The sequence below is a fragment of the Erinaceus europaeus genome, chromosome 1 (assembly GCF_950295315.1).
Source record: "Erinaceus europaeus chromosome 1, mEriEur2.1, whole genome shotgun sequence".
NCBI classification, from domain to species: Eukaryota; Metazoa; Chordata; class Mammalia; order Eulipotyphla; family Erinaceidae; genus Erinaceus; species Erinaceus europaeus.
In genome coordinates this window covers 110,358,309-110,373,553 of record NC_080162.1, presented here as the reverse complement: position 1 = coordinate 110,373,553, position 15,245 = coordinate 110,358,309, and the positions used below count along the sequence as shown (strand labels likewise).

Genomic DNA, 15,245 nt, shown 5'->3' with positions numbered 1-15,245 from the left:
GCAGGCTCCACTGGCCTCATTTCCATTTGGCTATGTAGGCCCATGGCTCCCATCTGTAGCCTGGTGCTCTCTCTACAACCCAAAGCTCCAAGAAACTTTTTCTTGAAGATTTTTTAATTTGCTTAAGTATTTCCTGTAGCTAGGGAAATACTTCAGTTGGCAGAGCATAGGATTTGCATGCCTGAGGCTCTCTAATCAATACCCAGAGCAGCCAAAGCCTCACTCATGTTCTGGCTTCTCATGTGAAACTCACCCTCTGCCTCATGGGAAATACATTTTAAAATCTTTCTTTCTCTCTCTCTTTTCTTTCCTCCAGGGTTACTGCTGGGGCTCAGTGCCTGCACTATGAATCCACTGCTCCTGGAGGCCATTTTTCCCATTTTTGTTGCCCTTGTTGTTAACCTTGTTGTTGTCATTATTGTTATTGTTGTCATTGCTGTTGTTGTTGCTGGATAGGACAGAGAGAAATCAAGAGAGGAGGGGAGACAGAGAGGGGCAGAGAAAGATAGACATCTGTAGACCTGCTTCACCGCTTGTGAAGTGACTCCCCTGCAGGTGGGGAGCCAGGGGCTCAAACCAGGATTTTCACACCAGTCCTTGCACTTTGTGCCATGTGCACTTAACCCATTGCACTACCGCCAACCCCCTTTTTTCTTATTTTTTTTTAATCTTTATTTATTTATTGGATAGAGACAGCCAGAAATTGAAGAAGGGGGAGATAGAAAGACAGAGAAAACTGTAGCACTGCTTCGCCACTCACAAAGCTTTCCCCTGGAGGTGGGTACTGGGGGCTCAAATCCTTGCACACAGTAACATGTGCACTCAGCCAGGAGTGCTACCACCTGGCCTCACATTTGTGCACTCATCAGAGGAAGGTTCAACTATCGGTGTGGGTGTCCAGGTCCTGAGAGCAGATTGGGGTGTCCTGCCCAGAGGCACACTGGGGGCTAAGCCTGCAGCCTCTTCAAGGACTGAAGCTGGCCAGGCCCAAGGCTGTGCAGGTGCTCCAAGGGAACCACCCACTAGACACCTGGGTGCCCTGCTGGGGCCTTACCAGCTGCCACCTATCCCCCACTTGGAGTAACCCTTGGTGAAATGCCACCCACCTAGAACTCCAGAGAGTCTCCGCAAGGGAGGCTGGGAACAGAGTGCCTGCCACTTGCTTGGGAACCACCTGCAAGGAGTGTGGTCATTGTGCCCATGGGCATCCCTCTGGTCCAGTGGGAACTGGTTTGGACCACCACTGGGGCTTGTTGCCTGCACATTTCCACTGAACCCAGATGATTTTTTTTAAAAAAATAGGATGGTGGAGAGGAAGAGAGAGACACAGAAAGAAGGAGAGACACCAAAGCATTGCTCACCAAAATTCTCCTTTATGAGGTATTCCAGTGTGGTGGCTGGGCGCTCAAACCTAGGTCCTCACTCATAGCAACATGTGCACTATCTCTGGGCCCATAGTGGGAGTTTTGTTTTGTTTTGTTTTTTTGCCTTCAGGGGCTGGGGCTCAGTGCCTGCACTATGAATCCACTGCTCCAGGAGGCCATTTTTCCCATTTTTTTTAATTGGATCAAACAGAGAAATTGAAAGAGGAAGGGGAGATAGAGGAAGGGAGAAAAAAAGACAGAGAGACACCTGCAGCTCTGCTTCAGTGCTTGTAAAGCTTCCCTCCCTGCAGGTGGGGAGCAGGAGGCTTGAACGGGGATCCTTGCACAGGTCCTTGCTCTTTGTACTATGTGTGTGCTTAACATGGTAGGCTAGTGCCCAGGAGCTTTTGTACATGCTACACACCTGCCCTCATGTCCACACTCTGCTAGGTGCTTCATGTTTCAGGAATGACCTTCTCATTCAAGCCAAGAGTTGGTTTCTAAAAAATAGGCCTCCCTCCCAAGCCCACACCTGTACCCATCTGGGCAGCCCCCAACTCAGGGGAGCAGAGACTCAGGGCAGGGGCTGGGGCCATCCATCCAGGCATTACCTGATCGAAGCCTCTGAGGGGAATGCTGCGCATCATGACAGTGGTGTCCAACCCGATCCCAGTGAGGAAGCCGGCACACTCCAAGGCCACATCTATCACAGAAGGCTAAGGAGCACTAATGGAGCCAAGTGGTGGGATCCCAGGACCTGGCCATGCTGCCACACCAAAATGCCCACGCCCCCCCCCCCCGCCCACCAGTGAGCCCAGGAGGAGCCCCACCACCACTATATACCCCCATCTCTTGTATGCATGTCCAGAATGAGATGGGGGTTCCTTTCAGCTCCCCCAGGCCAGGTGGCCTTTGCCCCCACCCCCAGTATGGAGCATCTGTCTGTCCTGTTCCTGGAAGAGGCCCTGCGGCAGCGGAAACAGGCATTCCCCTCCGTGAAAGACACCAGCCAGCCGCCTTTCGACCTGTGGTCTCAGCTAGTGGTCCGGTGCTTTCATCTTCCCTCCAGGGCCTCTCTCCTGACCCCAGGGCCTCTAGAGTTCTTCCCGTGACAACCCCTGCTACCTCCGCCCCCTCCAGTTTCACTGCCTACTCTGAAGAAGTGGACCTGGCATGGGGCTGCTCTCCAGGGAGGCCAGAGGGCCTCATGGCTGCCTCATTCATGTGGTCAGCCCCATGCTGTCCCCTGAGCACCACCCCATCCCCCAGCCCGTCACCCCCATGGCAGCCCTGTAAGTGCCGACTTCCGGGCAGTGGAGCGGGGGAGGGAGTCCGCTGATTGGGCTCTCAGGACTGGGAGAAGCCAGCAGTCTGTCTGCACACTGGCAAAGGATACAGCTGGCCCCGACCACCAACCTGTGAGAGAGATGAACAGGGAGAGCATAGGTGACGCCCGCCCAGTGCACAAGCAGCTGTCCCTACTGGGGCCACCAGCTGATGTGTCACTCAATGTTGATGAGGCAGCTAAGGGGGACTGTTCAAACAGGCTGTCGCCAGGTACAAAGCCCACTTCCCAGCAAACAATGTGACTGAGGCAGGAAATTGCCTGGTGGTGAAGGACACGAGTGGCCAGTGACAACATTGCACTTGTCCCCTGAAAGCTCTGGGAGTGGAACCAACAAGGGCTCCACAAATGTGCTGAGAAAGTCAAGCAGCACAAGGTTTTTCCTTCTAACCTTGGTCATTGCTGTCATGGGGTCCTGCTGACCTCCTGCAATGGGGGGGGGGCACAGACCACACTGTCCTATGCAGCCCCACCACACACAGGCCAGGGACAGGACATGCAATGCTTCTGAGGCCAGAGGAGACTCTGGATGCTAGGATCCATTGAAAATATTTGTCCTCAGGTCTGGGGGATGTCTCATCTAGTAGAGTGCACACTTTACAATGCACAAGCTCTGGGGCCTCACCTACAGGGGGAAGCTTCATGAGCAGGAGGCCAGTGCAGGAGGTGTCTCTCCTTATCTCTGTCTCTTTATTTATCTGTCTCTCACTCTCTAAAAAAAAATGGCCACCAGGAGCAGTAGTAGAGGCATGGAGCGTCAGTGACAACTCTGGTGGCAAAATGAAAAAGAAAATCCATCCTTGGAAGCAAAGAGGTGACTCACTAAGTAGAGTGCACACTTTATCATGTGCAAGGATCCAGGTTCTATTTTATATCCTCTATTAAAAAATATAAAATCAGGGAGTCGGACAGCAGCGGGTTAGGTACAGGTGGCTCAAAGCTCAAGGACCAGTGTAAGGATCCCTGTTTGAGCACCCCACTCCCCCCCTACAGGGGAGTCACTTCACAGGTGGTGAAGCAGGTCTACAGGTGTCTATCTTTCTCTTCCCCTCTCTGTCTTCCCTTCCTCTCTCCATTTCTCTCTGTCCTATCCAACAATGACATCATCAATAACAACAACAATAATAACTATAATAAAACAACAAGGGCAACAAAAGGGAATAAATAAATATTTATAAATTAAAATAAATAAATAAAAATAAAAGAAATAAAATCAAATTTAAGAAAGGAAAGAAAAGAAATAGGGGAGTGGGAGGGAGTAGATAGCATAATGGCTATACAAAGAGAGTTTCAATACCTGAGGCTCCAAAGTCTCAGGTTCAATCCCCCAGCACCACCATAAGCCAGAGTTGAACAGTGCTCTGTCTCTCTGTATCTTTCTCACTATATCTCTCTCATTTAAAACAAACAAACAATCAAAAAGAAAAAAAGAGGAGAAAAAAAGTCCACTGGGAGCAATGAAAACACACCAGTATAGGGCCCTAATGATAACTCCAGAGGCAATAAAATACACACATACACACACACACACACACACACACACACACACATACATCCTTAGGTACCTGTGAGATATCTCAGCATTAGAGTACGGCACTTGCATACCTGAGGCTCCAGCCTCACCCCTAGCACCACCATATGCTAGAGCTGATAATAGCCACTCTCAATTTCATTCTCAATCTCATAAATAGCTCTTTTTTTTTTGCCCTTGTAGTATAAAACCTCTCCTGCTATTCAATTCCACATTCTTAGTGCATGCATCCATACTCACTCACATCATGCACACAGACACATACGTGAGAGCACATACTTGCACACACATGTGCTCAGAGCCAGCACAGTGTTCAAACTCTTAGCCCAGGCAGCAACATGTGGGTGGGCTTGTCAGATCACCTCTTCAGCCTTTGAACAAGAGGAGGTGATGTAAGGATGGATAAGCTCGATGTCAGCACTAATCCTGGCAGGTACTAATGATATAATTCCATTTCAAAAAGCCTCGTATCCCCTGGAATACTTCTGCAGATTCCCTACAGGAAGCAACTAGCACGTGGTCTCCTCTCAAAATCTGGGCAGAATGGTGCTGGATCACTGTTGGGCTGAGTGGCCAGGGCTCAGCATATGAGAGAGTGCCAGACCCCATCCATGGCCAACCATGAGTGCAGGAAACAGCTGGAGGCCCAGCCAAAGTCACAATTTTGACTAAACCAGACACTAGGTATACATGTATTTCCACATATGTCTATATACATGTGTGTAACATGTATGTCTATATAGGGACATTTTTTTCAACTTGCTCTGGACTCATTGTATATGGCAAAAAGCATAAGCTGTTTTGCCCTCACTCAAGATGGTCACCTTTCACCTTCACTCTCACTGTAAATTGGCTCTCTCAGCTCCCTTTCCCCTCCTTCCTTCTTCCTGTTGCCCATACTAGCCGTGGCGGCCATGAGTTCATTGCAGCAGATTTCAGTTACCCAGGCTGAGTTAACTAATTGCCACCTCCACTCTTGACTTGGATTTGGGGGATTCCTCACTGTGGCTCCCCAAAGACCACTAATTCCATTCAACACAGTGGGAAAAAGCTGTTTATCATCAAACCTTCTGGATACTATGATGGGAGTGTTTTTGTTTGTTTGTTTTATATGTATTTAATGAGATTCTACATATTGTTGACTGGGATTCCAGTAGCAATTGGTATAACTCTGGTGAATATATTCATTGGGGAGACTGAGTTATTTTCCAGACTGAGTTAAATTCCAGAAGGATATTTCTGAGAATATTTCAAGCATCCTATATCCAGATGGATTGCCCATACTTTCTATGATTCTCCTAAGAAGAATTAGGAAAAAACAATAGCTGCCCTTCAGATTGAACCCGAAAAGGCTGAATTACAGTTCAAGGAGATGTAACTGTGAAAATTAATGTGCAAGAGAGGCAACGGTCCTTGGTACCAGTATCCAAACATTGATAAAGGACTTGATGATAATTCTTCAAAAGCTTCTCCTGTCCATTAAGCATTGGCTTCTCCAAAGTGTATTCTCTATAGGGAAATATAAGTTAATAAATATAGTCTGTCAACGAGGGCAACAAAAGGGCAAATAAATAAATTAAAAAAATATATATATATATAGTCTATATTTTTGCTTTACAGGATAAATAAAATTTCAACTCCAGGGGGTCGGGTGGTAGTGCAGTGGGTTAAGCACACGTGGCACAAAGCACAGGGACCGGCATAAGGATCCCTGTTGGAGCCCCAGCTCCCCACCTGGGGGGAATCGCTGCACAGGAGGTGAAGCAGGTCCGCAGGTGTCTATCTTTCTTTCCCCCTCTCTGTCTTTCCCTCCTCTCTCGATTTCTCTCTGTCCTATACAACAATGAACAATATCAACAATAGCAATAATAACCACAAGGCTACAACAACAAGGGCAACAAAGGTGGGAGGTAATCGCCTCTAGGAGCAGTGGATTTATGGTGCAGGCACTGAGCCCCAGCAGTAACTCTGGAGGCAAAAAAAAAAAATTTCATCTCCAATGGTGAGGAGCATAAGCCTTTCTTTAAGATATGAAAACACTGGATCACCAGAAAAGCCTTGGTGCATTTTTTTTTTTTTTTAACCAGAGCACTGCTCAGCTCTGGTTTACGAATTGAACCTGGGACTCTGGAGCCTCAGGCATGAGAGTTTCTTTGCATAACCACTATGCTATCTACCCATGCCCTCGTGGTACATTTTTCTCTGCAAAAATACATCATAACTTTTCTGGCAATCAAGTATGTGCAATCCAAGAGGTGGCAAAGTGAATAAAGAGCTGTGAGTCTCAAGCATGAGGTCCCAAGTTTGATCCCCAGTACCATCTGTGTCAGAGTGATGCTCTGATCTTCTCACTCCCTCTTTATTCCATTAATTAATAGCATCAGAAATCTTTTTTTTAATATGTAGGAGATACAGCATAATGACTATGCAAAAGACTTTCACACCTGGAGCTCTAAAGTCCCAGGTTTAATCCGCCACACCACCATAAGCCAGAGTTGAGCGATGCTCTGGTAAATAAAAATAAATAAATATTGAATTACAGTTACAGAAGATAGTGTAATGGATCTCTTTCCCTTTTGTCTTTCTTATTAATTAATAAAGCTTTAAAAAGATACGAAACTACATGTCATTTAAGATGTAAATAACTAGAATTGAGCTGCTTTAAAACCTTGTATTAAATGCAAGTGCTATGTTGGGTAAAACATCCATGCCAAATGCAGAATCCTTGGCTCCCTGTTTCCACAATGGGGAAAAATAAATAAATAAATAAAAGCCTAGAGTGAACTGGGAGGTATCCAGTGGGGAGAGCATGCAAGCATGAGATCTCAAGTTTGATTCCTAGCACCACCTATGATGCCTTAGTTCTCTTTCTCTTTCTTTAACAAATAAACATCGGATGCTGGTGCTGGGTGATTGCACACCTAACAGAACACACATTACCGTGTTCGATGGCCATGATTCATACATGCAGGGGTGAAGTTTCATGAGCAGCAAAACAATGCAACAGGGGGTCTCTCTTCCTCTATCCACTTATTTATTTATTTACTTTACCAGAACACTGCTGGGGATTAAACTTGGGACCCTGGAGACTCAGGCATGAGAGTCTTTTTGCATAACCATTAATAACCATTATACTATCTACCTCTGCCCTTCTCTCCCTTTCCCTCTCTCTCTCTTTCTCTCTCTCTCTCTGTCTTATTTATTTTTTCCAAATGGCCACTAAGAATAGTGGACGTCTACAGGCACTGAGCCCCGGCAATAACTCTGGTGGTAATACATAGATAAACAGCAGTCAGGGAAGTAACTCAACTGGTAGGTAGCATATCAGACTTGCTCACCTGGGGCTCCCAGTTCAATCTTCAGAATTACATGCACTAGAGTGGTGCTCTGTCCTGTCTTGCTGTCTCCTGTGCAATTCTCTTTCTGATATGTAATATTTAAAAAAGAAACTTTAAAAATATAATAAATTACAAGGGCTGGGTGGTGGTGCACCCAACTAAGCATAAGGACCTGTGCAAGGATCCCAGTTCCAGCCCCTGGCTCCCCACCTGCAGGGAAGTTTCTTCATAGGTGGTGAAGCAGGTCTGCAGGTGTCTTTCTCTCTCCCTCTCTATCTCCCTCTCCCTTCTCAATTTCTCTCTGTCCTGTCCAATAAATGGGGGGGGGGTGGCCAGGAGCACTGGATTTGTAATGCTGGCACCAAGCTCTAGTGATAACCCTGGAGGCAGTAATAATAATAACAATAATAATAACAACAACAACAAAGAACATTCTAGGGACAAAAGCACTGGTTCAGGCCAGAAGTCGGCCCTACATCCTTGGAGCTCACTCAATATTACATGTGTCTGTGCCTTCCAGTGTGCAAACACTGTATTTGAAGGTGTAACTATTGTGGGATTAGCCTAATCACAGGGCAGACTTTCTTGTTCAAAATTTGAGTGGGGGGAGGAAGCAGAAACAAAAGTCTTAATTCAGGCCCACAGAGCCCGGGCTTAAAGAGCTCTCCACCTGCCTCTCGAGTCTGAAGGCCCCTGATCCGCTCCCTAAGGGGAACACCCACACAATGTGAGGGCCTTATGGTGGGCACCTGGCCCCTTGGCAGTCCCGCCGGTGCAGGAAATGCCAAGCAGGCTGCCGCGTGTGGCAGTCCAGGGAGGCAGAACAGGGAGCAGGGCCCCATAGCAGATTGCCTGATGGAGGCTGGCTCCAGGCTTGCCTGGGACATGCCAGCTTCACAGTAGCCCTCAGGGGCCTGATACTGGGCCCACCATCTCTGCTTGGCAGAAGCCTTTCTGTGCTGGTGCAGGATAGTTGCCCTGGCACTGATGCCACCCTGGGGAGGTATCTTCCTTAGCCCTGAACCTGAGCCCTGGTCTTCTCACTCACAGGGACTCAAACCTGGGAGGCCATCAGCAGAGCTGTACCAAGTCCTTGGCAGAAGACCACTTGCCCTCCCTTTCACTGGATCCAAGGCTACTGTCTAAGTGAATATGGAGGTGAAACAGAAAATTAGAAAATACAGGGATGGTAAGTTTTCCTAAATATATGGTTATAATCCTTCACAAGCTAAAATGCGTGTGTTTCCCTTCTGTAGTTACAGTGTGTGTGTGTGTGTGTGTGTGTGTGTGTGTGTGTGTGTGAGAGAGAGAGAGAGAGAGAGAGAGAGAGAAGGGAAGAGAGGAGAGAGAGATGGCACTACCTGACTGACTTCTTAGTTTATTTATTTATTTAAACTTTTTTTTATATTTATTTTATTTATTTTTTCCCTTTTGTTGCCCTTGTTGTTTTATTGTTGTAGCTATTATTGTTGTTGTTGTTGGATAGGAGAGAAATGGAGAGAGGGAGGGGAAGACAGAGAGGAGGAGAGAAAGATAGACACCTGCAGACCTGCTTCACCGCCTGTGAAGCGACGCCCCTGCAGGTGGGGAGCCGGGGTTTGAACCGGGATCCTTATGCCGGTCCTTGTGCTTTGCGCCACCTGCGCTTAGCCCGCTGTACTACAGCCCGACTCCCGACTTCTTAGTTTAATAGCAAGAGTCAACCAAATGCCCAGTCCATGATCAACTCTGACAGGCAGCATTCAATTGGCCCAAGTTATAAAAACACTCTCCCTGCTTCCCAGCAGCCTAGACTGAGGACAGAGGCTTGGGCTACTGGAACAGCAGCAGAACAGTGGACAAGCCTTTAGGACAGTGGACACAGGCCTGTGCTGGCAAGTGGCTGGCACTATAGACACCCAAGGGGGCAAAGCAGGGGTCACTGAGTAGCCAGCAGCATCCTACTTGTCACCTGGAAGTGGCAACTCAGTTGTCTCCTAGTTCCAGCCGTAAGAGCTGGCCTTAGCATCTCTGGCCTTATACTCAAAGGTCCTTTCCCATCAGGAAAGGTGATGGCATTGAAGCCAGCACCCAGGCTGCCATCTCAGAACACAGCTCTTTAAAGAACTGGCCTCCAGGCATGGAGCTGGAGCCCCAAGCAGGAAGACTGGCCAGCTGGGCCAAGAGCTGAAGGGGTCTGGAGTAGAGTGACCTAGATTCCTTATTAGAGCCAGGCCCAACTCCTTTGCCAGGCTGCCTAGGTCAAGAAGAATTGGAAGCAGATGGCTCTCCAGGTAAAAGAGGTAGAGCTTGCCTGCCTCAGTGTAGATGGGTCTGCCTCACAGGTGCTACAAGGAATGAATGCACCTCCTTCCCCTTCACCTTCCTTCTGGGCAGCTGGTGCAGCCCTTCTTAGCCACTTTGTCTCCACTGGGCTGCTCATGAAGTGTCCATCACTCTCTGAACTGTCCTTTGCACAGTGTCCTCTGATACCTGCCTGGGGGAACCTGTCTTTGTTTTTGTTTTTACTGCTACCAGGGCTATCACTGGGGCTCGGTGCCTGCAAAGGAGTCCACCATTCCCAGTGGTCATTTATTTCACATTTAAAAAAAATATTTTAATTTATTTATTATTGGATTGAGACAGAGAGAAATTGAGAAGGAGATAGAGAGGGAGAGACAGAAAGACACCTGCAGCCCTGCTTCACCACTTATGAAGCTTTCTCCCTGCAGGTGGGGACCAGGGGCTTCTGCCTAGAACCTTGTGCACTATAATGTGTGCACTTAAACAGGGGTCACTGCCTGGCCCCTTTTTTCACATTTCTTTTCTTTTCTTTTTTACTTGACAGGAAAGAGAAATTGAGAGGGGGGAGGTAGAGAAGAAGAAAGAGAGACACCCGCAGGCCTGCCTCACCACTTATGAAGCTTCCCCCACTGCAGGTGGGAACTGGAGGCTTGAATCAGGCTCCTTGAGCATGATAACATGTGCAAATAACAGGTGTGCCCAACCCTGTCTTTGTACCAGAATCCCATCACTTCTTCTGCTTGTGCTAAGCATTCACAGAGAAGTGCAGAAACAAGAATAAGGGGAGAGGCAAATAAGCTCTGCACAGAGCTGTTGTCAGGACTGAAGCTGAATAGTGCTGGGCCTCCTCCCTTCCCCAGTCCAACACAAAGCTCAGAGGCTCCTAGCTGTGGGCCTGGGAGCTCACGCTGCCTTGGCTAAAGTCTTCTACACCTGACCTGCACCCTCCAGAACAGGCACACAGCTATGTAGCAAAGTGCACTGCTCTATCTGCCAAGAACTAGACAGGCCAAGATTGTCTCTTTTGTGCCATCTGTCTGGACCTGGGCTCCCCAGGCCAGGGTGTGAGGGAGAAAGGAAGTGGGAAGGTCCTCGCCCTATGTCCATGATGCTGGGACACCTCTGTGGCCCAACAACCTTGATGACTCTTGGTGGCAAAGGTGGCATGGCAGGACCACAAGAGGCCTGAAGGGCTCTGCGCCCTACTGTGGGCTTCACTTGGCTGACCAGAAACTACTGGCCACAGTATCCCCTATAGACACATCCTGAAAGGAGGTCCTCGCTGCCATCTATGTCTTCTTCATTAACAGGAAAGGGGAGCCCCACGCATGCCGCAGAGCCCACTGGGAACCTAGGGCTGGACTGGCTGTGTCCGTCCCTGGCCCCAACCAAAGCCTGGGGAGCAGCCAGGGGGCCAGCACCCATCAGAGCTAGGGTCCAGGCACCTCAGGGACCCTCCACCAGGAACCAGGCCTCCTGGATGGGGCCAGAAGAAGCGACACTGCCTGACTGCAGGAGGCACTGGGAGGCCAGGGGGCAGCCCTGGGGTCCATATTAATTTCAGTTCCATTTTAAAGGCGAGTTAAAATAAACACAGGGAATATTTATAAGGCAAATAAATCTGGCAGAAACAGCCCCTCCAAGTGTGAGCAGAGGCCTCCCCCTCAGCCCCAGCCCAAGCTGATAAAATACAGAAATGCTACTGTAGACCCTCCGGGCTTATTTTGACTGCAGCAGAGGAATGTAACATGTAAACACTGACTCCCATATCACACTGTTACAACTTGCATTAACAGCACCGGACAAAAGGCACATTTTCACAGAAGCATCGTGCAGGGATATATCTCCAGCTTAATTTTTTAAAAAACCATTTCCTCACATAAATCATGCTCAGAACGAAACGGGTGACTGATACACTGCAAACACTTTCTCTCCCCCCCCACCCCCCTTATACAATAACATACCTAGATTCCTTCTAAAAAACGCAAAAGTTCTAGAAAGAAAGAAAAAAAGAGGCTCCTCCATGTTATTTTTCTGAAGAAAATAAACACTGCATTTCTTTCCTGGAGCAAAATATCTGGAGCCATATCTTCCCAGACAAGAGAGCTGAGGCCCTCAACCCATGGACACAGAGGGGCGGCCAGCCAGCACCCTCAGACCACCTCGCTGAGTGCCATCCATGCCCACATTGCTGGTGTCTCCCTCCCCAGCCTGAGAGGTGACAGCTCTGGCCCAGGTTGGTCTTTCCACACTCCTGGCCTGGAGGCAGCAGGTAGAGAGAGTAGTAGCACCAGAATTCAGCTCCTTCCTAGAGGCCTGGCTACATTTTCATAATGGAATGAAGAAAAGAGAAAATCAGGGGCTGGGTGGTGGCACACCTGGTTGGGTGCACATGTTACAATGTGCAAGGACCCAGGTTCAAGCCCCTGGTCCCCACTTGCAGAAGGAAAGCTTTGCAAGTGGTGAAACAGTGCTGCAGGTGTCTCTCTGTCTCTCTGCCTGCTTCTCTATCATTCCCCTCCCTCTTGATTTCTGGCTGTCTCTATCCAATAAATAAAGATAATAAAAAAATTTTTAAAAGAAAGAAAAGAGCGAATCAAAGGGTAATCAGCAGCTGGGGCAATAATGCAGTTGCAGAGCACAAGACTTGCATGCAGTTGGTCCCAGGTTCAATTTCCAGCGCCACATGGGCTGGTGGGAAACTGCAGTCTATCTGTCTGTCTCTCTTTCTTTCTTTCTTTTTTTTATATTTACTTTATTTATTTATTCCCTTTTGTTGCCTTTGTTGTTTTATTGTTGTAGTTATTATTGTCGTTGTTGTTGGATAGGACAGAGAGAAATGGAGAGAGGAGGGGAAGACAGAGAGGAGGAGAGAAAGATAGACACCTGCAGACCTGCTTCACCGCCTGTGAAGCGACTCCCCTGCAGGTGGGGAGCCGGGGTTCGAACTGGGATCCTTATGCCGGTCCTTGTGCTTTGCGCCACCTGTGCTTAACCCGCTGCGCTACAGCCCGACTCCCTCTTTCTTTCTTTTTAAATATTTATTTATGTTTGAGAAATACAGAGAGTAATTGAGAAGGGTGGGGGAGATTAAGAGGGAGAGAGGCAGAAAGACACTTGCAAAACTGTTTCATCACTTGTGAAGCTTCCTCCTGCTGCAGGTGGGAACCTGGAGCTTGAACCCAGATCCCTGAAGATTGTAATGTGTGTGCTCAACCAGGTGTGCCATGACCTGGCCCCGTCTGTCTCTCTCTGTCTCTTTGGCAAATAGATATATAAACGAAATCTTTACAAAACAAAACACACAGGAACTCATTTGACACAAGGCCAGGATTCAGAACACACTGGCCTTCGAGGCTGGGCCAAACTCAGCAGACCAGAACACGGCCTAAGAAGCTGGCCAGCCTCCCTGACTACACACTTTAGGCAGCTCTAAGCACAGGGTCAGAAAGCTGCTCTCAGTCAGAAGACTTGGTTCAAACCCCAGTACCACTGTATGTCAGAGTTTAGCATCTAGTGCTCTAGTAAAACAAACAAGTAGAAGGCTGGTAAAGAGTGTGCGCTTCAAGAACAGAAATCAACCCAAGATGAGCTAAAACAGGTCAGAAGATGCACCAAAAGACTCTGGGATGGGTGGGTGGGGAGAATACAAGTCCAAGAAAGATGACAGAGGACCTAGTGGGGGTTGCATTGTTAAACGGAAAACTGGGAAATGTTATGCATGTACAAACTATTGTATTTACTGTCGCATGTAAAACATTAATTTCCCAATAAAGAAATTTTAAAAAATAGGTCAGAAGATGAAGTCAGTGGCTTGCAAAAGGCAAAGGCAAAAGCAAAGCCAGAGCAAGCCTGGGACTCAAATGAGGACAAGAACTGGCCACTCCACTTGAGCAGCCTGACCCAGGGACCCCAGCAGCCCAGTCTTGCTGAATCTCACCGCAGATGAACTGTAAACAGACACAGGGAAAGCCACCTGTGGAAATGCTACAGGAAAACTCAAGAACTCTTTTTTTTTTTCCCCTCATCTCCAAAAAAACAATTGGGGAGGGGGGAGGGGATGGGGCCAGTGTAGATTATTCTGAACATTCCATAAATCTAAAAGGCACTCGGTGTATAAAGAGATCTCAATTACCTCACACGCGTGCACACACACAAGAACCATTTGTACATCAGGCAGGTTAAAAGACAAATGACAAGCTGAGAAAATCTGTAATATAAATGACATAGGCTCACAGTCCTAATACAAAAACCAGCTGGGAGATCAGAAAAAGATAAGACAAGAAAGAAAAATCAGCTAAATGGGGGTAAAGGATCCAGCTGACAAGCCACATGCACACAGGTACTTCTGCGCTCAGACACGCTCAGTGGCCAATAAAGATGTGAAAAGATGACTGATTACAAGAAAAGCAATGGTGTGTGGCACCAAAGTAAAGGACTCTGGGGTGGGGCTGTGGGGGTGGAGGGTTCAGGTCCTGGAACATGATGGCAGAGGAGGACCAAGGTGGGGGATTAGAGTGTTATGTGGAAAACTGAGAAATGTTACACATGGACCAAGTACTGTTGACTATAAAGCCTTAGTCCCCCAGTAAAGAAAAAACAAAAGAGTGGTCTGGGAGATGGTGCAGTAGATAAAGCATTGGATTCTTTTTTTTTTTAAGCTTTATTTTTATTTATTTATTCCCTTTTGTTGCCCTTGTTGTTTTATTGTTGTAATTATTATTGTTGTTGTTGGATAGGACTGAGAGAAATGGAGAGAGGAGGGGAAGACAGAGAGGGGTAGAGAAAGACAGACACCTGCAGACCTGCTTCACCACCTGTGAAGCTCCTCCCCTGCAGCTGGGGAGCCGGGGGCTCGAACCGGGATCCTTACCCTAGTCCTTGTGCTTCACACCACCTGTGCTTAACCCGCTGCACTACAGCCCGACTCCCAAAGCATTGGATTCTTAACCATGAGGTCCAGAGTTCAATCCCTGGCAGCACATGTACCACAGTGATATCTGGTTCTTTCTCTCTCTCCTCCTATCTTTCTCATGAATAAATAAATTAAAAGAATATTTTAAAAAAGAAAAGCTAACAAAGAAATATTACATTTCACTTAGTATAAAATGGAAAATACATACATATATAGCTCTGCTCAGCTCAGGCTCATGGTGGCACCCAGGATTGAACCTGGAACTTCTAGTGCCTCAGGCATGAAAGTCTGTTTTCCATAACCACTGTGATAGTCCCTTCCTGCCTCCCCCACCCCACTTTTCTTTTCTTTTTGTTCTTTTTTTTCACCAGAACCCTGCTCAGTTCTGGCTTATTGTGGTGCAGGGAACTGAACCTGGGACTTCAGAGCCTCAGGCACAAAAGTCTTTTGTAGACTTATTATGTGATCT

At 47.6% G+C, this 15,245-nt stretch overlaps 1 protein-coding gene and 1 pseudogene across 3 annotated transcripts in view; one reads left to right on the top strand and one right to left on the bottom strand.

Annotated features, from left to right (window-relative positions):
- Window positions 1-15,245, bottom strand: part of TXNRD2 (thioredoxin reductase 2) — an 83,877-nt gene that overhangs the window by 27,182 nt on the left and 41,450 nt on the right. For all 3 annotated transcript variants that reach the window (XM_016192873.2, XM_007533926.3, XM_060193499.1), the window contains exons 9-10: window positions 2,761-2,780; window positions 1,976-2,067 (exon numbers count right to left, since the gene is read on the bottom strand). In XM_016192873.2, coding sequence (XP_016048359.1) covers window positions 1,976-2,067; window positions 2,761-2,780 — 112 coding nt within the window. The remainder of the gene's footprint in view (window positions 1-1,975; window positions 2,068-2,760; window positions 2,781-15,245) is intronic.
- LOC103123282 (NADH dehydrogenase [ubiquinone] 1 beta subcomplex subunit 5, mitochondrial-like) lies at window positions 2,792-5,723 on the top strand (annotated as a pseudogene).